The sequence below is a fragment of the Neomonachus schauinslandi genome, chromosome 14 (genome assembly GCF_002201575.2).
Source record: "Neomonachus schauinslandi chromosome 14, ASM220157v2, whole genome shotgun sequence".
Lineage (NCBI taxonomy): Eukaryota > Metazoa > Chordata > Mammalia > Carnivora > Phocidae > Neomonachus > Neomonachus schauinslandi.
This window is the reverse complement of record NC_058416.1, coordinates 91,958,773-91,981,278: the sequence shown is the minus strand read 5'-3', so window position 1 is coordinate 91,981,278 and position 22,506 is coordinate 91,958,773. Positions and strand designations below refer to the sequence as shown.

The 22,506-nt window shown below is 51.8% G+C and overlaps 1 protein-coding gene across 1 annotated transcript in view; it reads left to right on the top strand.

The window, feature by feature from the left end:
* The first annotated feature begins 2,217 nt into the window (after positions 1 to 2,217).
* The window catches only part of POLE (DNA polymerase epsilon, catalytic subunit), a 43,333-nt gene continuing 23,044 nt past the window's right edge, over positions 2,218 to 22,506 (top strand). Inside the window, exons 1-24 of the mRNA XM_021692286.2 lie at positions 2,218 to 2,307; positions 2,664 to 2,744; positions 3,158 to 3,202; positions 3,387 to 3,479; positions 3,788 to 3,942; positions 4,901 to 5,042; positions 5,170 to 5,250; positions 5,992 to 6,099; positions 6,411 to 6,521; positions 7,011 to 7,096; positions 7,379 to 7,498; positions 8,832 to 8,964; positions 9,058 to 9,171; positions 9,303 to 9,515; positions 9,776 to 9,883; positions 13,374 to 13,502; positions 13,579 to 13,681; positions 13,772 to 13,918; positions 14,313 to 14,458; positions 17,473 to 17,621; positions 18,859 to 18,951; positions 19,146 to 19,290; positions 21,725 to 21,882; positions 22,225 to 22,420. Of these exons, the coding sequence (XP_021547961.2) occupies positions 2,233 to 2,307; positions 2,664 to 2,744; positions 3,158 to 3,202; positions 3,387 to 3,479; positions 3,788 to 3,942; positions 4,901 to 5,042; positions 5,170 to 5,250; positions 5,992 to 6,099; positions 6,411 to 6,521; positions 7,011 to 7,096; positions 7,379 to 7,498; positions 8,832 to 8,964; positions 9,058 to 9,171; positions 9,303 to 9,515; positions 9,776 to 9,883; positions 13,374 to 13,502; positions 13,579 to 13,681; positions 13,772 to 13,918; positions 14,313 to 14,458; positions 17,473 to 17,621; positions 18,859 to 18,951; positions 19,146 to 19,290; positions 21,725 to 21,882; positions 22,225 to 22,420 (2,931 nt within the window). The 5' untranslated portion in view covers positions 2,218 to 2,232. The remainder of the gene's footprint in view (positions 2,308 to 2,663; positions 2,745 to 3,157; positions 3,203 to 3,386; positions 3,480 to 3,787; positions 3,943 to 4,900; positions 5,043 to 5,169; positions 5,251 to 5,991; positions 6,100 to 6,410; positions 6,522 to 7,010; positions 7,097 to 7,378; positions 7,499 to 8,831; positions 8,965 to 9,057; positions 9,172 to 9,302; positions 9,516 to 9,775; positions 9,884 to 13,373; positions 13,503 to 13,578; positions 13,682 to 13,771; positions 13,919 to 14,312; positions 14,459 to 17,472; positions 17,622 to 18,858; positions 18,952 to 19,145; positions 19,291 to 21,724; positions 21,883 to 22,224; positions 22,421 to 22,506) is intronic.

Genomic DNA, 22,506 nt, shown 5'->3' with positions numbered 1-22,506 from the left:
CGGACCGGGGTGGGGGCGGGACACCTGCACCACCGCGATCACAGCGCGCGCGCGCGCTCCTCGCCTCTCCTCCCTCCCGGCTCGCGGGGGGCCGCCTCCCGGGCCGTGCGGGGGACTGGGCGGCGTGCGCGCGCGGGGCCGCCCCCGGGGCGTGCGGGGGACTGGGCGGTGTGTTCCCCAAAGGGGCCGGGACAGCGGTCAGTGAGCGCTTCCCCGGCGCACGCTTTGTGAACGGAAACAAGTCTGAGCAGATCGTTCAAGTAATTTCTTTCAGATAATGTGTCCGTTGCAGAAGTTTACCTTGTAGGCAACAAAAGTAGATACTTTCTTATCTTTGTGTTGATCTTTAATAAATGTCACAAATGCTGTTTGTTGAGTACCCACTGCATACAAAGAAGCTTATCTGCTTATCATATGTATATGATTGGTCGCTGCTCGGTTTTAGGCAGAACTAGAATCCCGTCCAAATTGGTCATCAAAATTCTTGTTTTTTGTACTGTGCTGCGAGCTTTGCGGTTTTCATTGTTTCTTATAACATGCATGAAAATCTTGTGTGGTAGATACGGTTAATTTCACTTTACCAAAAAACAAACTAATAATAAATTTGAGAACTCATTTTAGAAATAAAAATACAAAGCAGCAACTTTTTTGTTTAGAATTAATTGTAGATGCTTATGCAGTTGTAAGAAATTACACAGAGAGGGGATGCCTGGGTGGCTCAGTTGGTGAAGCATCTGCCTTCAGCTCAGGTCATGATCCCAGGGTCCTCGGATTGAGACCCATGACAGGCTCCATGCTCAGCCGGGAGCCTGCTTTTCCCTCTCCCTCTGCTACTCCCCCTGCTTGTGTTCCCTCTCTCGCTGTGTCTCTGTCAAATAAATAAATAAAATCTTAAGGGGCGCCTGGGTGGCTCAGTGGGTTAAGCATCTGCCTTCGGCTCAGGTCATGATCCCAGGGTCCTGGGGTCGAGCCCCGCATCGGGCTCCATGCTCAGCGGGGAGCCTGCTTCTCCCTCTCCCACTCTTTCCCGCTCCCCCTGCTTGTGTTGCCTCTCTCGCTGTCTCTCTCTCTCTCTCTGTCAAATCAATCAATAAATAAAAATCTTAAGAAAAAACAAAATCTCAAAAAAAAGAATTACACAGAGCGATCCCATTATATTCCTTATGGGTATAAGCTAGTTCCCCCGGTGGTATCATCTTAGTTACTAGAACGCTAGGTCACAACCAGGAAATTGATGTTCATGCAATGCATGGATACTCAGTTATGTATGTGCGTGTATTTAGTTCTGTGCACATTGTGTGTTTGTGACCACCACTACAATCAAGACACAGAACAAGTCTATCCCCAGGACCCCTCATGCTACCCTTTTATAGTCACAGCCACCTTCATTCCTCCCTCTTCCTCATCCGTGGCAGCCACTAATCTGTTCTCCACCTCTCATTTTATTTCAAGAACTCTACGTAATTCGGATTATAAAGTGTATAATTTGGGGGGATTGGCTTTTTTCACTCAGCATAATGCTCTTGAGATCCATCCAAGTTACTGCATGAATCAGTAAGTTTCTTCTATTTTATTGATGGATAGTATTCCATGGGGATGGATGTGACATAGGTTATTTACCTGTAGGTAGTATCTCGGTTGTTTCCGCTTTTTGGCTATAATGAATAAAGTGGTATGAATGTTCACACGTGAGTTTTTGTATGAATATGAGTTTTCCTCCCTCTGGGATAAATGCCCAGGAAGGGGGCAGAGGGAGAGAGGGAATCTTAAGCAGGCTCCATTCCCAGCGCAGAGCCCAATGCGGGGCTCAGTCTCATGACCCTGAGATCATGACCTGAGCCAAAATCAAGAGTCGTGCACCGAGCTGACTGAGCCACCCAGGTGCCCCTGTACATTTTTAATATCCCATAAGGCAGAAGCATCTAGCCATGATGGTTGTTTTTATCAGTGTTCTGGTTACAGAGTTGAACAGGTTTTGAGGCTGCTGCCCCAGTCATGTTTCCCATGACTTCTGTTACTTTAATGAACTGTTTGCCAAATATAAGGTTTTTCAGGGATGGATCTACTGTGTTGCATCCAAAATGCTTACACTGGTTGGACTGAGGGTTTCGGGAATAGATAAGAGTCATGATCGGTGAAGACAGGTTTTCCCTCCTTTTATTCAGGGATGATGGCCCCTCTTCCTCTGTCTCGGCACTTAAGCGCCTGGAGCGCAGTCAGTGGACAGATAAGATGGATTTGCGGTTTGGTTTTGAGAGACTCAAGGAGCCTGGTGAGAAGACAGGCTGGCTCATCAACATGCACCCTGTAAGCACCTGGGCAGCTGCTGGCTTAGGCCTTTGAAGAGTGGGTGGTGCAGGTGGAGGTGGGATTGTTCGTAGCTCTCCTTCTTTCTTCTTCAACATCACTGGGCTGTAAAGAAGCTACTGGGACTCAGGGGGGTCCCTGTTAACCTAGAAAAAGTTTTCAAGAATGAGGGAGAGATTGAGAGAAATCCACACTTGGAAGATGTTGTGATGCAGTTCTTGTGAATGGGGAATGTTTATTTGGGGGTGGAGAAAGATTTTGTCTCTGTGCTCAGTTTCCCACAGAGGAGGAGCAAGAGGGTCCTTGTACTTGCGTAGGGGATAACTTGGTGCCCGTGTTGACTGATTCTCTTGTAGACTGAGATTTTAGATGAAGACAAACGCTTAGTCAGTGCAGTGGATTACTACTTTATTCAAGATGATGGGAGCAGATTTAAGGTAAGGTCTTGAACCCCAAGAAGCTAAGACCCACTCAGTGATGAGATGTAGCTGGGCCCAAAATGGCAGGTGTTCATTTAAGTGGGAGGAGAGGGGTTGAGAGGCTTCTGGTGTGCAGCTGCCCGAAGCCTGTTGGGGACATGGACCCCTTGGAGCCACATGGGTCTCCATTTACTATGTCATAAGAGAACCAACTTGGAAAGCCTGAGAGAGGAGTAGTTTTGTCTCTCAAACTTTTGCCCCTGCCGTATGCGCAGGTGCTAATTCCGGACTGCATCACCTTGTAAGAGATGTCAAGGTCAAAGATACGTTAGATCTGGGCAGCTTGTGGGGATAGCATCAAACAGCCTGTCTTCACTTATCTCCCCTTTTTTCTTTCTCATTGCCCCTGAATGGGTTGGTGGCTCTTGCAGGTGGCCTTGCCCTACAAGCCATATTTCTACATTGCAACCAGAAAGGTAAGTCTGTGGTCCATAGAATCAGGTCACACGACCTGTGCCTCATTTTATGGGTGTGTGTGTGTGTGTGTGTGTGTGTGTGTGTGTATTTCAGAACTGAAAGTAAAGAGGCCTCTAGAGAAACGGGCAAGGAAGACAGTAGATTTTACTAATAGGAAGTTCTTTCATTCTGATCTCGATTTAGGGTTGTGAACGAGAAGTTTCATCTTTTCTCTCCAAGAAGTTTCAGGGTAAAATTGCTAAAATAGAGACTGTCCCCAAAGAGGATCTGGACTTGGTGAGTATCACCAGAACCCTCCAGGGTAAATGGGTTTGGTCTACCTTGCCCCTGGGGTGAGATGGAAGAGGCCAAGTTTAGCACCTGTGGGATGGTGTACGGATGATGGGGCTTTGGTGACTGTGCGTACGTCCTCGTAGAGAACTCTGGTGGTTTAGTTGTGCCACATGCAGAGTTGGACAAGATGCTTTGGACTTGCGAACAGGTCTACTCATGTATTTACCTTTGAGTTGTTCTCCCCTTATTTTCTTACCCCAATAAAGTCCTTTTTCTCTTGAACTCATGAGCACAATCTCATCACTTTGTAGCCAAATCACTTGGTGGGTTTGAAGCGAAATTACATTAAGCTATCCTTCAACACCGTGGAGGATCTTGTCAGAGTGAGGAAGGATGTCTCCCCTGCCGTGAAGAAGAACTGGGAGCAGGGCCATGCCAGTGATGCCTACACAGCTATGCTCTCCTGGTAAGCCTTCTCGTAAGCAGATCCCCCAGGCGGTCCACAAGGACTGTTTCCCATGTTTCCTACGTTGACAGGATGGATAGGAAGCAGGAAAACTGAGTAATGAAGTTACCTTAAGGATTAGCTCTGTTCAGTGTAGAAACACTTGCAAGTAATTAGGTAGAATTTCTTCTTTTAAATTTTTAGTTGTTTATCTGTTTTACTTCTTTGAGAGAGAGCAAGAGAGTGTGAGCAGGGGGGAGGGGCAGAGGGAAAGGGAGAGAGAGAATTCTAAGGAGGCTCCACGCCCAGCACGGATCCCAACATGGGGCTCGATCTCACCGTCTTGAGATCATGACCTGAGCCAAAATCAAGGTGCCCCAGCCTAGGTAGGATTCCTTCTGTGCTGCATTTGCGTTAAATAAGTGGTTTCCTGGGTGGTGTCTTAGCTACACCTGTTTCTTACATAGGGGCGGATTTGTGGCTCTGAAGTTTGAGTTGCTGTAACAGTAAAGACATTTTGGATTCCCAATGACACCACTTTTTTTTTTTTTAAAGATTTATTTATTTGAGAGAGAGAGCGAGTGTGAGCATGGGGAGGGGCAGAGGGAGAGAGAATCCCAAGCCAGCTCACCGCTGAGCAGGGAGGGGAGCCCAATTCGGGACTCGATCCTAGGACCCTGGGATCCTGACCTGAGCCCAAGGCAGACACTTAACTGACTGAGCCACCTAGGCACCCCAGTTTTTTAAGTTTTTAACTTCCATCCTATAAAATACACGTCCTAAGTGTGTACGGAATTTCCGGTCTGACCTACTGCTGTGGGACGGTGTCATCTGAGGTCATCTTTAAGAAGGGCCTCTCTGGTCATCTCTGCCACCTCGATTTACCTTCTGTGTTTACTCCACGTGGACTCTGGTCTTCCCCCTCTTCCGACCCCAAGCAGAGTATAATTGAGTAAGCTGGCCTCTCTCCGTTTTGCAGTGTTCTGCAAGGGGGCAGTGTGGTTATTGATGAAGAGGAAGCCTCTAAGAAGGTCACCGACCAGTTGGATAACATTGTGGACATGCGGGAGTATGATGTGCCCTACCACATCCGCCTCTCCATTGACCTGAAGATCCATGTGGTGAGTGGGCCGTCCCTTTCGGGCAGCTGGACAGTCAGGAGGTGACCCTGAAAGGATAAATCCGTAGAGAAATACACCTCCTGGGACAGATGCAGAGCTCTTTATTAACGTGCTACCCGTCCTGCAGGCTCATTGGTACAATGTCAGATACCGAGGAAGTGCCTTTCCTGTGGAAATCGCCCGACGAGATGACCTTGTTGAACGACCCGTGAGTACTGCTTGCATTTCCTCCATCCTGACTTTTCCACTTGTTTCTGGAGAGAGCTCATTCAGTGCTGAAGGATGAATTTGAGTCAGAGATTTGTTTTCTTCTTTTTCCTCAAATACTTTCTTAAAAAAGTTGTAGAAAAAAAAATTTTTTTTTTTGTCTGTTTCTGACCGAGTATAATTTCACTTTGTGCTTACACATCACGATGTGATGTCCGTGTTTGAGCTGGGCTGGATCTGAACATTTGAGGGAAAGCTCTGTCTTCCATTTTAGGTGGTTGATAGCAAAGTGATGTGGTGAAAAATGGATTTATAACTGGAAGGCCTTGGTTCAGGGACGGCTTTGTGTTCTTGGGCAAGTCTGTATTCCTGTTTTCTCATTTCCAAAACGGAGATGTCAGCTCTGTACCACGATCTATCTGGGTTGTCATAAAGGTCACAATAAGGTCATGCATTTTCAAGCACGTTGAGACTCAAGTGTTCCATAATTCTAGGATTTTCCTGTCATGCTCTAATCTCTTGTATGTGTTTAAATTTTTATGCCATCCGTGAATCATGGCATTCTTGATATAGCTCAGTCAACCCCAAAATGCCTGTCTCACTTCTTTTGGAACCTCTCCCTGTGGCAGCTCGACTCTTTTAGCAGCTAGAGGTGGAGGTGGTAGGTGTTGAGAAGACCAGTGAGATCTCTAGAGCTCGGCTTGGTTTCTCTCCAACTTAATGAGACGTTGTGTCCCTGCAGGACCCTGTGGTATTGGCATTTGACATCGAGACGACCAAACTGCCCCTCAAGTTTCCCGACCCTGAGACTGACCAGATTATGATGATTTCTTATATGATCGATGGTCAGGTAAGTGGTACCTTTTGGGATGTAAGCTTCGTAGGAGCAGGAACCTTGTCTAGGCCCTAAACCAGAGCAGCATCCACTCTATGCTTAGTATATTTTGGGTGAAAAATTAGTGAGTTGAGTCCAGGAAAGTGAACGAACCAGCCGTGGTCCTTCCAACAGAAACTTGAGACATTCAGGGCTCTTCTTGGGAGAGCTGCGGTGCCTTCCCATTGCTGCAGATGCCTGTAGCAGGAGCTTCTGGGCCAAAAGTGGAGAGGTGTATTTTGGCTTTCTGTGTCCTAACTCATGCCGATGGCTCACGCACTTCCCAGGGCTACCTCATCACCAACAGGGAGATCGTTTCAGAAGATGTTGAAGATTTCGAGTTCACCCCCAAGCCAGAGTATGAAGGACCTTTTTGTGTCTTCAATGAACCCGATGAGGTAAAGAGGTGTCCCTTGGTGGGGCGCCTGGGTGCCTCAGTCGGTGAAGCCTCTGCGTTTGGCTCAGATCATGATCCCAGGGTCCTGGGATTGAGCCCCGCGTCGGGCTTCCTGCTCAGCTGGAAGTCTGCTTCTCCCTCTCCCTCTGCCTGCCGCTCCCCCTGCTTGTGCTCTGTCTCTAGCTCTGCTCTCTCTCTCAAATAAAAAATAAGATCTTTAAAAAAAAAAAAAAAGGTGTCCTTTGGGATACTGCCAGGTATTTGGGGTGAAATGGGAGGAAGAGGACTCAGCGCTCATGTAATCAGAATGGCAGCGTGCTGGATGGGGTGTTTAGCGGCGGGGTCCTCATTCACACTGGAAGCACTGGGTGGGTATGGAAATGGAACGGTGACATGAGGTCCCTGCTTTTCCTGAACTTTGGGAGGGGTGTTAGGAAACAGCTTGAAAAGAAACAGAAATCCTCTGACAGCTAAGAATCATTGAATTCAGGTTCATCTGATCCAGAGATGGTTTGAACATGTCCAGGAGACCAAACCCACCATCATGGTCACCTACAATGGTGACTTTTTTGACTGGTAAGTCTGATGTGTTGTGAGTAGCTAGAACGTGTTGGGGACGGGATGTTGCGTGGTGGTGTGAATATGCTCATTTACTAACGGTTAAGCCGAAAAGAGTCTGAGAGGAGGGAGGGCAGGAGGAGCGCCGCTTGGTGGCCTGAGAGGCACCTCGCCCCGTTTGAGGAGAGGTGGGTGTGGGCGTTCCTGGGTCTGCTGGGGGTCTGCTGGGGGCAGTCTCCTTTTCCTGAAGGAACTGAAGGATAACGGCCTGTGTGCCCATCTGTCTGCCCTCATCCCTAGGCCGTTTGTGGAGGCCAGGGCGGCGGTCCACGGACTGGACATGTGCCAGGAGATAGGGTTCCAGAAGGACAGCCAGGGGGAGTACAGGGCCCCCCAGTGCATCCACATGGACTGTCTCAGGTAGGCCCCGCAGCTCATCGCACTCTCAGGGGGCCTTTCTGTGACTGGGGTCCAGGGCTCCCTTCGGGCACACGTTGGTCCTGTCCGCCTCCCTTTGAAGGAGGAAAGTGGCTTCTGAGAAGCAGCTCCCGTTATCTCTGAGGACAGTGGGTGCGGTTCTGGCTGGGTCCGGGGACGTGCTGTCTTTTGTTGTGTGCTCATTATCCCTTCTGCCAGCAAACATGTGAGTGTCAGACCTGGTGGGAAAGCCAGAGCAGAAGAGCCAGGTTGGGTGAGGTCTTGGTGCCGTGGGAGCCCCCCACAAAGGTGGGGTTGCCGCAGCCAGGGGTGTCCAGGCTGGAGATAGGCATTCGAAGGGGCTCAGAGTGCTGAGGTGGAAGGCTGGAGAGAAAGGAGGTCTTGTGGGCCTCTTGTATCCTGTAGAAGGGTGAGTTTTGAGGCACTGCTGACACGCTTAAAGCTTGATCTGTTTGCTCTGCAGCCCTGGCGTTATGGTGCATGTGTTGGAAGGGGCAGGCCAAGTCGTAATGAGGATGGGATTGAAGAGGGGTGGGCTTGGGGATCCACGGACAGGGGGGCCAGGGGCACGTGAAGCACAGGGAATGTTGGTGTCTGGGGGAGGAAGCAGGTCTGGGAACCCCATTCACATGGGGCATGGTGATCAATGGTTTCTCAAGAAGAAAAGTAAAGGACAGGTGGGGGCCTTCAGAGGAGGCGGCAATCCTGGGAGGCCACAGGGGGCATTTCTGGGGACGAGGATGGCAAGAGTTTGGAGGCTGAAGGAGGTGAGAGTCGATGCAGTTAAGAGTGAGTTATGGGTGCCAGAGACACAGCCGTGTGCGTCATGGGACTGAGTTGAGGGCAGGATGTGGAGACGGGCACGGGGTTGAGGGGCACAGGGTGCTTCCAGTTTCCATTGCTGAAGAGACTGTGTAAGGAGAGAACAGGAGTTTAAAAATAGGGCCTGAGGGAGGGGGAGAGCAGGGCAGACTAGCAGCACCCACAGGACAAGCTGGAGGGGTGGAGGGAGGCCAGAGGGTGCGGGTTCCCAACCCCTCATGTTTATATTTCTCCGTGAGGGAGGAAGGGAAGGCTGTGGGGCTCGGAGGACCGGCCCTGGCATTTCCTCGTGTTTGTGGGCACATCCGCGAGGTTGACTGGATCTGGGTGAAAGGCTTCATGAGAGGTCTGCTCCCTGGGGGGTCTCAGTGGAGATCTCCAGGGTGCCATTAGGACTATGTCTTTCTGGGGTGTGTCCAGCTTTGCCACTGTCATGGTTGGTGGGCTTCATCTCGGAGTCCTCTCTGACCTTTGCTCTTGTTCTTGTTCCCAGGTGGGTGAAGAGGGACAGTTACCTTCCTGTGGGCAGCCACAACCTCAAGGCGGCTGCCAAAGCCAAGCTGGGCTACGACCCTGTGGAGCTGGACCCCGAGGACATGTGCCGGATGGCCACTGAGCAGCCCCAGGTACGTGTGTTTCCTCACTCTGCTGCCCTTTGGTTCTGATGTGGTGCCTCCGTGCCTCCTCGTTGCTCTTACTCTCTGATGTTCTCTCCTCAGACTCTGGCCACGTACTCGGTGTCAGATGCAGTGGCCACGTACTACCTGTACATGAAATATGTCCACCCCTTTATATTCGCCCTCTGCACCATTATCCCCATGGAGCCTGATGAGGTCAGTGCCTCTCCTGGCCCCGTGTGCCATTCTCCACACGCTGCCCAGTGGAGCTGGTCCCAGGCAGCTGACGTGGGTGCAGCTGTGGGATTCTGGCGTGTGATTTGAAGCCGGCTGTTTCCCCCCCACAGGTGCTGCGGAAGGGCTCTGGGACGCTGTGTGAGGCCCTGTTGATGGTGCAGGCCTTCCATGCCAACATCATCTTCCCCAACAAGCAGGAGCAGGAGTTTAACAAGCTCACAGATGACGGTCACGTGCTGGACGCCGAGACCTATGTGGGTGGCCACGTGGAGGCCCTTGAGTCAGGCGTGTTTCGCAGTGACATCCCCTGCAGGTTCAGGATGGTGAGCCCCTCCCTGGTCTTCCTGCCGAATGCTTGGTCAGACCCGGAAGTTGTGGGGGCTGCAGTAAGGCCCTCATTCCTCTCTTGCCCTGTGCACCCCTTACCAGACCTCCTTTGTCTGGCCCGCCCTTGACTAGGGCACTGCAGGGCAGGTGCTCGGCTTCTCTGGAGCATTCTCTGCCGGCGTCCCTCCTAGGTAGACTGGTTGGTGCAAGGGCATTTCCCGTCTTACTCATGTCCTCTCTTGGTCACTTGTGCTAGAATCCTGCTGCCTTTGACTTCCTGCTGCAGCGGGTGGAGAAAACCATGCGTCATGCCATCGAGGAAGAGGAGAAGGTGCCCATGGAGCAGGTCACCAATTTCCAAGAGGTAACGCTCCGGGGGGCCAGGAGAAACCATTGTCACGTGCCCTGCCTTGTAGACCGGCTTCTTTCAGGAGCATGTTTGTTACGCATTGGTACTTGGGCCCTGACACAGGACACAGGGCTTCTTCTGGCCTGGTTGGGGCAAGGGGGAGGAACAGGACAGTGTTGTGGTCACAGTGAATGACCTGACTTAGGGAGGCAGGAGAGTTTCACAAGGAGGCGGAGGGCTCTTGAGCTGGCTCTTGGAACATCGTGGTGGGCGGATGTGGGACAGAGGTGAGTGCTGGGTCTGAAGACCAGTTCATTTGGACTTCATGTTATAGGCAGCGAGGAGCCATTGGTTTTTATTTTTTGTTGTTAAGGAGACTTTAAAAATGCTGAGAGCCCATTCCTATAAGTGACAGAGTAGAATATAGTGACCATAGCACCCATCAAATAACAGAAAGCACCATTGACAACGTGTCCCATGCCTGGAGACCCCGGGTACCTCCCAGCTTGCTGGTCCTGTTCTTTGGACTTAGCACTTCTCAGGTGTGTCTCTTAGGCCCTGCTCAGCACTGCGGCATATTGAGTGACTCGTGGTTTGAAGTTTTTGCCAGTTTTAGGATTGATTTCGAGAAACATCTCGTAACAGACTCACTAGGCAGAATTCAAGTAAGAATGTGTTTGTGTAGTCTGCAAACTGTGAAGTTCTGTGCAGCTGTTGTCAGCTCCAGCTGCCGTATGCCTCGGGAACTCTCAAAGGACAAGCTGTGAGGAGCATCCAGGCTGAAAACCAAATGTGAGTTAGCACCTCAGAAGGAACAGACACCACTTTCAAGTTGAAGAAGTGGCAACTTGAGACCAAGGTGTGCTGAGCGGAGGCCTCCAGATGCCTGGGGGAGCCCAGCATCGGGCTCCTGGAGGACGGGGAGTGTGGCCCTCGCGCCGTCTCCAGAATGTTCTAAAGGGCAGCCCAGGGTCCTTAGGAAAAGGGCAACAGGCTAATCGCTTTGTTTCCAGGGGACCATCCTGTCCCCACGGTGCTGACGGGAGGCACCAGCTGGGGGTCACGGTGGTGCTGGGCGTGTCCTCTGGGAACTTTGCCTCCTTCCCTCTCTTCTCCCTCCCTAGTAGATTTCAGAACATGCCTCAGGGTGGAGAAGGATGGAGGGACTGCTCTCCTAATGATTCATTTGCCTTGAATTTAGTTAGAAACGAGGTATTAATGCTTCTGGCACATCCTGTTCCATAGGGTAGATAGTACTCTTTTTAGTCATGGTTTCTGGTGTGTTCTTTATCTTCTTTGGAGGGTTTTAAAGAGTTTTTTAATACTAAGGGCAATTTTGCATTCAAGTGATTTTTCTCACATGACTACCAAATTTAACATATTTCATAAAAAAAGGTGGCTGTTCTTCTGGTTAATCTTGTGTCTATTTAGGTGTGTTTCAGTCTAAACTTTAAACCTGACGGTTTAAAGCAGAGGTGGGCAAACCATAGCCCACGACGCCCATGCAGCCAGCAAGCTAACGATGGTTCTTATATTTTCAAAATGTTATAAAAAACAAACAACATCTGACAGAATATGTAGCCACAAAACCTAAAGTATTTATTATCTAGTCCTTTACAGAGGTTTGCTGGGTTATTAGATTAACTTGTGGATACGTTAGTTCTCAAATTTGGGGGTTGTGTTCCTTGGTGTTGTGTACGTTTTGTGCAGAATGAACTTTTCAGTTAAGTACGCGTCCGTGCTCTGATCTAACTCAGTGTTACATTTTGGGGAGTGGATGAAAATACATGACCATCAGAAGCCAGTTAGCTTTAGCTTTATATAGTTGCAGTGACTTTTTTACTTTTTAGGACAATATTTTTATTTCTGGAGGCTCTGTTATTTTTTTTTCTGATTTGCTTCTTTTTTTTTTTTAACTGGACTCTTGTTTTAGAGTTTTGGTCTTAAGCATTTTTATTTATGCTCGTTTTCCCACGTTTACTCTAGGAGATGTATTCTCAAGTTCTCGGGGCCTCCTCCTACTGTGTCTGCTCTTGGTCATGGGGATCATGGGGGTGTTCCCTCTCACACTCTGCGGTTTCGAATGTGAATTTATACTCAGCAGGGAGGCTCAGGTGGCCCATCAGGGGCTGTCAGTACTTTGATGCAGTTTCTGGCCTGGGGTCCCTTGTCATGTGGTTCCTTGGCTAGAGGGTTCCCCAACCACACACTTGCTGGAGGGACCAGCCTTTGGTGCCAGGTGCTCAGGGAAGACTTTCTCCAGCAAGAGCCCAGAAGAGATGTGATTCTGGTGGGCAGACGTGTTCTAGTTAATCCTTTCATGGAGGTGGCCTCTGAGGGCCTGCCTTTATTTGGGGTTCTGTGTCCCTGTTGTGTGCAGGTTGCCTCACACTGAGGAGGCATGAGAAATGTGTGGGGTGCTCACACCGCGGGCCCAGACGGCCGGCCTCGGAAGCACCTGCGTGTGAGGCTGGGAACTCGGGGCTCAGGTTCTCCCCTTTCTTGGACGGCAGCGCCTCGTGAACCTGACTCACTTGTGCTAACACTGGTTCACGCGGAGCGCCTGCTTCTCTTCTGGGAGTCTGTGGTTTGGGTGTGTGCGGGCAGAGGAGCTGCGTGACCCGCCCCCAGTAAGAGCCCTGGGCGCTGGGTCTGTGAGCGTCCCGGCAACACGGCACTTGGTGAGTGTTGTCCTGGTTTGATGCTGGGAGAATTAAGCTCATCCCAGCTGGAGCCTGACCTCCTCCCGCCTCCGCCCCACTTGCCTTTTCCCTTGGCTGGTTGAGTTCTGTGAGTCATTGCACCTGGGGAGTGGTCCTGGGGACCCCAACACAGGGCATCACCGAATTAGCTCACTGCTCTGGTTCTAAGTCTGCTCTTTGCTTTTGCCCTCTGAGGGTAACTTAGAAGCTCAGTTTTGCGTTTATAGGGATAGTTCTCATGTTTTGTGCAGGACATCTAAGTGTTTGGGATCAGGAGGGGTTTTTTGGCTAACAGCTCAACCTCTGGAAACGAGTCTGATTCTTTGGTTTATAAAGTAATGCTGGAGACCATCTAACACGGAGGTTCAGAACATAGCGTTTGGGCTAAGGGGGGCCTATGCTTGAGCCCCTGCTAACCTCTTGAGCCTTCTCATCTGTCAGGTGAGGGGTTGCTGAGGCCGGGGTATCCCATGCCCTCGCCATGCAGGCACGAATGGCACCCAGGAAGAGTGCTGTTGATGCTCCAGCCTGGTCCCACACTCGCTGGCAGACGGCCCTGCCATGCAAGGCCGCAGTCTTTCACAGTTTTCTCCCAACCGCAAAAGGTCCCCTGGGGTAGAGGCTGCTGCTCCCCGAGATGCTGTCTTCCTTAGGGCTCTGTCTTTTCTTGCGGGGCTCCTATACCTCCAGGGGTTGGTGGCCATCATCTGCCATCCTTCTGGGACCCATGGTGCTTGCTTTGTGACCATCCGTACAGTCTCCAGTTTTTGTCTTGGTCGCCACTCCTTTGTCCTTTCTCCTAGGTGTGTGATCAGATTAAGACCAAGCTCACCTCCCTGAAAGATGTTCCAAACAGAATAGAGTGTCCCCTTATCTACCACCTGGACGTGGGGGCCATGTATCCCAACATCATCCTGACAAACCGCCTGCAGGTGAGACAGGTTCCCCCATCAGAATCGAGCTCTTTCTGCCCAGGCCCTAACCGATCCCCCTCCCACCCCACCGCAGCCCTCTGCCGTGGTGGATGAGGCCACGTGTGCTGCCTGTGACTTCAACAAGCCGGGAGCAGACTGCCAGAGGAAGATGGCCTGGCAGTGGAGGGGCGAGTTCAGTGAGTGCAGCCCCAGGGCAGGGGCAGGGTGGCTCGGCGGGGAGCAGGTGTGCAGGCCCCTGTCACGGACTCCCTCTGTCACCCGCCTAGTGCCAGCCAGCCGCAGCGAGTACCATCGGATCCAGCACCAGCTGGAGTCGGAGAAGTTCCCTCCCTTGACTGCAGAGGGCCCAGCCCGGGCCTTTCACGAGCTGTCCCGCGAGGAGCAGGCTAAATACGAGAAGCGGAGGCTGTCAGGTGAGTGCCTTCCAAACACAGTGCCTCCTCTGGCTTGGGCCTTTGTCGGGCCGTGCTGGTACATCACAGCCTGAGGTCAGTTAAACTGGATGTTGCACCGGATGAGGTCACTGTGAACTGGTTCTTCCTGCAGCTTCCCTTTATTTCTTCTTCAGATGGTGACTTCTCCTTCCTGTGCTCTTGGGGACTTTGGCCCATTCACACTGGGGCTGCCCTTTCTTTGAGAGGATGAACCAGCACGTATCTTTCGGGCTTCTCTGCTCCTTGGTGTTAACCTAGAAGGCTGCACTGGTTGGCATCTGTTGCTTCCTCGCTTTCTTTGGCTATGTCCAGGAGGCCTGGCTACCTCCTCTGTGGAGTCTCTCATGCTCCCCTGCTCTCGACTGTGCCTCAGATTACTGCCGGAAGGCGTACAAGAAGATCCACGTGACCAGGGTGGAGGAGCGCCTCACCACCGTCTGCCAGCGGGAGAACTCCTTCTATGTGGACACGGTGCGTGCCTTCCGAGACAGGCGGTATGAGTTCAAAGGTCTCCACAAGGTGAGTCTGACCTTCGTGAGGTCAGAGCAGAGTCGAGTTTCTGAGATGAGAACCCCCAGCTGGGATGTGTGGCTCCCCATCTCTGGGCTCCCATGCATTTGCAAAGTAATGAGTGCACAGTTATTTTCAGCTTTGAGGGATTAAAGGCCTGAGGCCTTGAAACTGTTCTGAGTAATCGCTTTGGAAGTATTTATTTAGAGCAGAGATCAGCACACTATGGCTGGGCGGGCCATTTTTATAAATAAAATTTTATTGGAACTGAGCTGCGTCCCTCTGCAGCCGGAGGTGAGCAGCTGGAGTAGAAACAGGCTGCATGAGTGTAGTATTAGCCGCGTGGCCCTTTATTTGCCAGCCTCTGACGGGAGGAGTGGGAGTGCGATTTACTAACCGTTTCGTCCAGCAGGATCAAGGAAGGTATGTAGCAACACCTCAGTGATCATGACACAGAGTAGTCTTATACTTGGGCGAATGGGGTTCTTTCTTCTGAAAGACCTTTCACTGCTGGACTCAGTAAGGTCCCTGCTCTGACAGACTCTTGTCATTACATTTTATAATTATTACCTTTTTTTGCTGGTTTCTTAGTGTGGTAAAACAGACATAACATAAAACTCAACATTTCTAAGCACACAGTTCTGCAGCACTGGGGACATTCACACTGCTGTGCGGCCACCACCCCCACCCCTCCCCAGAACTCTTCATCTGACGGAGCTAAAACTCTGCTCCCCCATAACAGTAACCCCCCATTCTACTTTCTGTCTCGGGGTTTAACTCCTGTAGGGCCCTCGGGTTAGTGGGATCACACAGCGTCTGATTATGACCGGCTCATTTCCCTCAGCATCGGGTCCTCGAGGTTCATCCATGTTGTGGCAGGTGTCGGACGTTCCTTCTGAGGCTGAATGGTAGTCCGTTGTGTGTACGCCCCACGTTCTGTTCATGCTTCGTCTGTCCACGGGCGCTGGGTCGCGTCCAAGTTCTGGCCTCTGTGAATGTGGATGTGCAAACAGCTCCTCACGTCCCTGCTTTCGGTTCGTTTGAGTGTGTACCCAAAGTGGCATTGCTGGGTCTTACGGTAATTTAATTTTCAGTCTTTTGGGGAGCTGCGGTCCCATCTCATTTTGTTTCAGTTAAGTAACTGTTAAGTTTCTTGTTTCTCTGTCTCTCTTCAGACAAGAACTAAAGGTGTAGTGAGTGTCTCGTTCTCCGGAGTCTAACACGGTACCTGGTACATAGTAGACATTCAGTGAATATCTTAATTGTTTTGTTCTTTAAATATCAGACCTTCAAGAAAATTTTCTTCTCATATTGGATGGCGAGTTTGCAGAAATATGTATGGCCTTCCCTGTGGTTCTTTGTCAGTTGCTCTTATTAGGGGCCTCTTCAGTATCTCTCGTTACCCTAAGTTTGGTTAATACGGACACAGAGAGGCCTGGCTCCTCGTCCTGGGACATCTTGGCCTCAGGACAGCCAGTCCCATCACGGAAACCCACCCTATAGATCCTGCTAGCGAAGACTTGCTTCCTCGCAGTGAAGCAGGTAGAGCTCATCTGCCAGTGTAAGTCTCACCCACATGCTGGGGGAGATGTCCTCCAGCCTTGCCTTTCGGGCTCAGCATTTCAGGAGGTGCAGCCCGTGGGTGTGAAGGCCAGGTGTCACCATGTCCCCCTCTGGGCTGGGCACTGGGTGGGACTGGGGTCGGGCACCCCCAGGCCTAGCACTCGCGATCCATGGCTTCTAGTCTGATTCAAATTCTGGAGAGTCTTTCATGCATTCCAGATGTTTATTGCCTGTTCTTTGCCAGGTGCTCTTCTAGGTACTGAAATGCATCAGCTAAGGAAGTGAAGGTCAGGTGTTCTAAGCAGAAAGGGAAGCATCAAATCTTTGATGACTGTGACAGCATCCAAGTTAGCAAGCAGGGACAGACATGCAGCTTGGGCAGGAGTGAGTTCATGTGCCCCTGAGTGCCCGTGCTGGTCACCCTTCCACGTGCGCAGTTCTGTGGATTTTGACAAAAACATACGTGTAATGTATGTACGTGTGTAATGACCACCACAGTGAGAAGAACATTCCCATTACAACTATTGAGAATAGCACGAGGTCCTTCGTTAGCTTTATTGTTTCCGTCTTCCAACACTTGGTACAGGATCCGATAAGCAGGTGTTGGTCCATCATTAGGCTCGTGAGTCAGTTGTAATCCTGAGATGCTGTCTTTATTAGTGTGCACTTTGCTCTCTGCCTGTCAGTGGTTTCTGAGTTCTGTTGTTGGAGAAGACCTGTAACTCAGCTTGTCCACAGCATTCAGTCAGAGTCCACTGAATAACAGGATGCATATTGGGAGCCCCTGGGCCTCTTGGGTGGCGTGAAGCCCCTTCTTCTGTTGCTTGTCTCGGACTTGGGTTTCCTTTGTTCCTCTGGCTCACTGTTGGGTTCTGGGTTTTGTCCCAGGAGGCTGATGTTGTCCCAAGTCTGAGTTGTCCAAGTGGGTTACTGTAGTATTTTCTCCTCGTCCTTGGTCTCACAAGAAATAAAAGTTCCTTTGTGTTCAGAACTCGTTTCAGGACATCTGCCTTGTACTGGGAAGTGCTGGCTTACCAGTGACTCGGGACTCGTGGGAGCCCGGTGTGTGGTTCTGGCCTGGCTGCAGGGTTGCGGGTTGTGCAGACCTGGGAGGGACGTGCGGACCCCATACCCTTGTTACGTTTCTCGGGGGCGGTAATCGCGTTTTGGTTACGTACAATGCCTTTATTCCTAGGAATTGTGTGCTGGAGTCTTCAGGGGGTCAGGTCCTGATGTCTGCACCTTCCAAGGGGCTGTGCCCGTACAGAGAACGGGGTAAAGGAAACGTGGCCCAGGGTCCGCAGTGGTTTTTCTCCTCATGTCTATGGTCTTCCGTTGTATTCGTTTTGGAAGTTTTCTGTAGGTTTGAAATTTTCAAACTATTAAAACGTTGGGCCACTGACTACGTAGAATGTGAGCTGAAAGAACCTAGAAGGCAATTGGTCTCTATGTGGTCCTAGGTGTGGAAAAAGAAGCTCTCCGCGGCCATGGAGCTGGGCGACGCAGCGGAAGTGAAGCGCTGCAAGAACATGGAGGTCCTGTACGACTCCCTGCAGCTGGCGCACAAATGCATCCTCAACTCCTTCTACGGCTACGTCATGCGCAGGGGGTACGCTCCTGCCTGGGGCCTGAGTCGGGGGAGTTGGTGCCTGCAGGCCTCGTGCTCAGGGAGGCGGGACCGCTGGCTGGGGCTGGGGTGAGGGTGGGGCCACGCTGACGCGGAGGGTCTGGGGTGCCGAGGGCATCGGCGCCACAGACATGTCGTCTCCGTGTCTTGGGCGGGAGACAGGGACGTGGTAGTTTCCAGGGTGTTTATGTGTTGGAGGCTGTGGAGAGGGTCTGGGCAGTCACCAAGCAACACTGCGTGACTAATACGAGGTGTGAAGCCATCTGAGGAGTTAGGAAGGCCGGGGTGGGGTGCTGCTTAAAGTCAAGGTGGACTGTTTCTGACGGACGTGGGACGAGGGGGGATCTGAATGGTGAGTGAGGGCCTTTCGGGGAGCGGGTCATGGAGGCCTGGCCACTGGGTAGGGGTCCCACTGGGGAGGGTCAGCATGTTGACTCTGGAGAAGGAGAAATACGGGACACTAGGCATTAGGTTTGAGGGAAGGTTGTTGTATTTTTTGTTGCCTTTTTTTTTAAGGTTTGTTTATTTATTCGAGAGAGAGAGTGTGCACACACTTGTGTATGTGTGCAGTGGGGGCGTGGGGGTGGGGGAGGGGCAGAGGGAGGGAGGGTCTCAAGCCGATTCCCCGCTGAGCGTGGAGCCCAACGTGGGCCTCAGTCCCACAACCCTGAGGTCACGACCTGAGCTAAAACCAAGAGTCGGACACTCAACTGACTGAGCCACCCAGGCACCCCTAGTTTTTGTTGCTTTCTAATGGCAGAGAAGGAGGAGTGGAAAGCAGGGCTAGAGTGGAGTCCTCAGGGGCAAGGAGGGGCAGGCCTCCCGACGCGACCTGGTTTGGGGCAGTGGGCTGGGTGTCTGGCGGGAAGCCGCGGGCATCCGCGGGCTTGTGTTTTCCCTGAGAGGTGAGGGTGAGCGTGGGGTCTGGGAGATGGAGAGGGCACGAGATGGAGCTGGGGACAGTGGAAGGGGGCTCGTGAGGACGCACGGCCACCTGGGCTGGCAGTGAGGGAGCTGCTGACAGTGGTGGCCTGCTGCATCTTCCAGCCCTGCACCTGGAAGGAGGGCAGAGGAGTGTCCCCAGCACTGAGCTAAGGTCCTCTGTGGTTCTCCTGCCCTGCTTCAGATGTCCCCTTCTCGGTGTCCTTCTGCTGACCTCCTCTAGTGACCCTTTGAGGGGAGCCCCACCGGCCCCCCAGGCTGTGACTCTCTTTCTCAGGGCTCGCTGGTACTCCATGGAGATGGCAGGCATCGTCTGCTTCACGGGGGCCAACATCATCACCCAGGCACGGGAGCTGATTGAGCAGATCGGGTGAGCGCTGCACTCTGGTCAGCTGCTGGGAAAGGACAGCCTGGAAGGGGGGCTGTGGGGCGGGGGCGGGGAGCGAGCAGGTGGGCATTGTGTTTCATGGGTCCATGGCCAGGAAGGGCCTTCACGCCAGGTTCTCCCTATGTGAAGGCCATGGTCCAGTATCCATGTGGCCTCGTTTCTCTGTTTCTCTGAAGGAGGCCCTTGGAGCTGGACACAGATGGAATATGGTGCGTCCTGCCCAACAGCTTCCCTGAAAACTTTGTCATCAAAACGACCAGTGTAAAAAAGCCCAAGGTGACCATTTCCTATCCTGGGGCCATGTTAAACATCATGGTCAAGGTGAGCCTGGGTCTCCAGGGAGGGCCTGCTGTCTGGGCCTGGATTGCTGGCACCCCCACTCTGATGGGGATTTGGGAGGGGGACTGTGTAGGCTCTCAAGCTTGCCTGGTCCCTTCCGAACATCAGACCAGCCTGCCTGTGCCGTTCAGGCTTTTCTGTAGCCCAAGGATCTGTACAGAGAGTGCTGTGCTCGCGCTGGAGTGAGTCTTCCCCTTTAGCACAGTGTCCGACTGTTCGCTTTTAACTTTTTATTTTGAAATAGTGTTAGACTTACAGAAGAGTCCTAACAGTAGAACAGAGATTTGTATATATCCTTCAGCCTGCTTCCTCTAATGTTAGCATCTGTAAGCCCTGGCACAGTGATCAGAACTAAGGAATTCACGTTGACACAACGCTGTAACCAAGCCAGAGTCTTTATTTGCATTTCCTGCGTCTCCCGGGCTCCATGCTGGGCGTGCTGGTCCTGTCTCCTCAGTCCCCTCCAGGCTGGCAGCTCCCTGTCTTCAAGGAGTACTGGCCTCGAGTTTTGTTGACTGCCTCTCATTTGGATTTGTTTGTTGTTTCCGTCATTGGAATGAGGTCATTAGCATTTTTGAAGGAATGCCAAAGGCGATGTGCCCGTGTTTCATCCTGTTGCTGCTTGGTGTCAGGATCTGCACTTCTGGCCTCCCCTCCCCCGTCCCACCCACTGTCCTGCTCACCTTCCCGCTGCTGCAGGAGTGAGACATGGAGTCATGGAGCCCACACCTCCCCACACCCCCGGGGAGGAGAGTCAGTCTGGCCGCGTGTTAAAACTACCAGAGCCTTGAGCGAATGCTGGAGGAGATACTTGAGACGATGCAGGTGTCCTGTATCTCTCTAATTTTCACTGGTTTGAGTGTCTGTTGCTGGTTCTGTGTGGCTTTCCCCTCTGGCGGCTCCCTCTTTCCCACATTCCTGGTACGTGTATTAATTGGAATCCTTCCGTCAGGAAGCGTTATCACCCTTCTTTACCACTTATCCCCCGCTTAGCAATGTACTTAGTCATGTCCTGCTGTGTTTTGTGACCCCGCTTATTCCTCTTTGGCTGCTGGGGGCTCCTTCCCATTTGCCCACATATTCTTGACACATGCCTCTGTTCTGTGGTTTGGGTTCAGGTTTGGGGCTTTTTTTTAAACAGCACTGTCTTACTTCTTATTTTCTTTTTCTTTTTTTTAAAGATTTTATTTATTTATTTGACAGAGAGAGACAAGGCGAGAGAGGGAATACAAGCAGGGGGTGCGGGAGAGGGAGAAGCAGGCTTCCCTGCCGAGCAGGGAGCCCGACGCGGGGCTCGATCCCAGGACTCTGGGATCACGACCCGAGCCAAAGGCAGATGCTTAACGACTGAGCCACCCAGGCGCCCCTACTTCTTACTTTCTTACTGGTCCTGTAAGGTGCTCCAACCTCATCTTGAGTTTCCCAGTCCCAGCCCCAGAATCAGCTGTTTCTCTAAGGAGCCAGGTTCCTTTTATTGGAGAGGGTGTTGGAAACCAAGATCAGGGGCAGAGGCTCCTTGCTGTGGCTGTTGGTGCTTCTGGCTGTTCTGGCCGATCGAGCCAGGAGAGATGTGTATGCCTGATGCCCCCCTCGCCCACACATGCAGCTGGGTTTATTTCTCTGTCTGCGTGTGCACTTTAAAATAGAGAACGTGAGTCCACAGCGATCTGTCTGGCCCCAGTCTAGTCCCCTTTCCTCATTAGTAACTTCTTCCTCCTGAGGTGAGAAGCCTGTCCCTCATTTTCTTGGTGTGTTCATTTGTTGAGCCCTAGTGTATGTGCGCAGGGGCTTCAGGATTGTGTCATCTGTGCAGTGAACTTACCAGCTACAGCACAGTGTGTGTGTGGTGTTTCTGTCTTTGGTCTGTACTAACCCCATCAGGACAGGGTTTGCCAGGGTGACAAGTCAGCCCTTGAGCGGGGTTCTACACAGAATGCAGCCGGGCTCGTGTCTTCCAGTCTGCAGTCCCTCTTGGGGTTGCCCAGTATCCTGGTTGAATGCTTTTTACTTTGCTTACAGTAAAATTCACTCTTCGTAGAGTGCAGTTCTCTGGGTTTTGACCCACACATAGAGTCATGTTTCCACCTCACAGAGCAACACAGAACAGTTCCCGAGTGCCGCTCCTTTATCATCAGCTCCAGACTCTGGCTACCCAGTGTGTTCTCTGTGCAATAATAATTCTGCCTTTTCCAGAATGCCTTGTGAATGGAAACAAGTCGTATAAGCTCCTGGACTTAGCAGAATGCGTTTTGGTTCGTCCACGTCTGACATGTGTCGGAGTGTAAACTCTCCCTGGCTGAGTGGTGTCCATTGTACAGAAGAGCCCCAGTTTGCTGGTCCAGCCAGTCCTCGGAGGGTAGCTGTCACTTCCAGAATGGTTGGGAGTAAGGCAGCCCCCCTTCCCCTCGTTTTGCAGGAAGGCTTCACCAATGATCAGTACCAGGAGCTGACTGAGCCATCCTCACTCACCTATGTCACCCGCTCAGAGAACAGCATCTTTTTCGAGGTTGACGGACCCTACCTCGCCATGATCCTTCCAGCCTCCAAGGAAGAAGGCAAGAAACTGAAGAAGAGGTAGGAATCCCACAGCCTTCGTGTTTGGGAAGAAAATGAACGGATGAGACTTAACCCATCCAGGAAGTAGACCAGGAGGCCAGATGGGAGTAGTTCTGTTTTTTTGACCTTTTTGATTCAATTTGGAGACACAAATACTACCAGCTCTGCTCTCCACCTGTTAGATTCTGGCTGCACAGGCTGCCGGCCCTTCTGTCGTTCTTCTCTCAGAAGCAGGAGCCTCGGGGTGGAGAGACATTTGCTGCCCGGCAGATGGTAGAGGAGAAGGTTGGGTGGAGGGCCGGTGGCACGCAGCCAACATCCCAGGCTCCCGTTCACTGCCATGCTTGCCTGTGATTCCAGGTACGCCGTCTTTAATGAGGACGGTTCCCTGGCTGAGCTAAAGGGCTTCGAGATCAAACGCCGAGGGGAGCTGCAACTGATTAAGATCTTCCAGTCCTCGGTGTTCGAGGCCTTCCTCAAGGGCAGCACGCTAGAAGAAGTGTATGGCTCTGTTGCCAAGGTGGCTGATTACTGGCTGGATGTGCTGTACAGTAAGGTAAGGCCACCCCCCTCCTTCCCGGGCTGCGAAGGTCCTGCGGGCAGAGGGACCCCATGTCCCTGGGCTCCCGGAGAGCAGGGTGG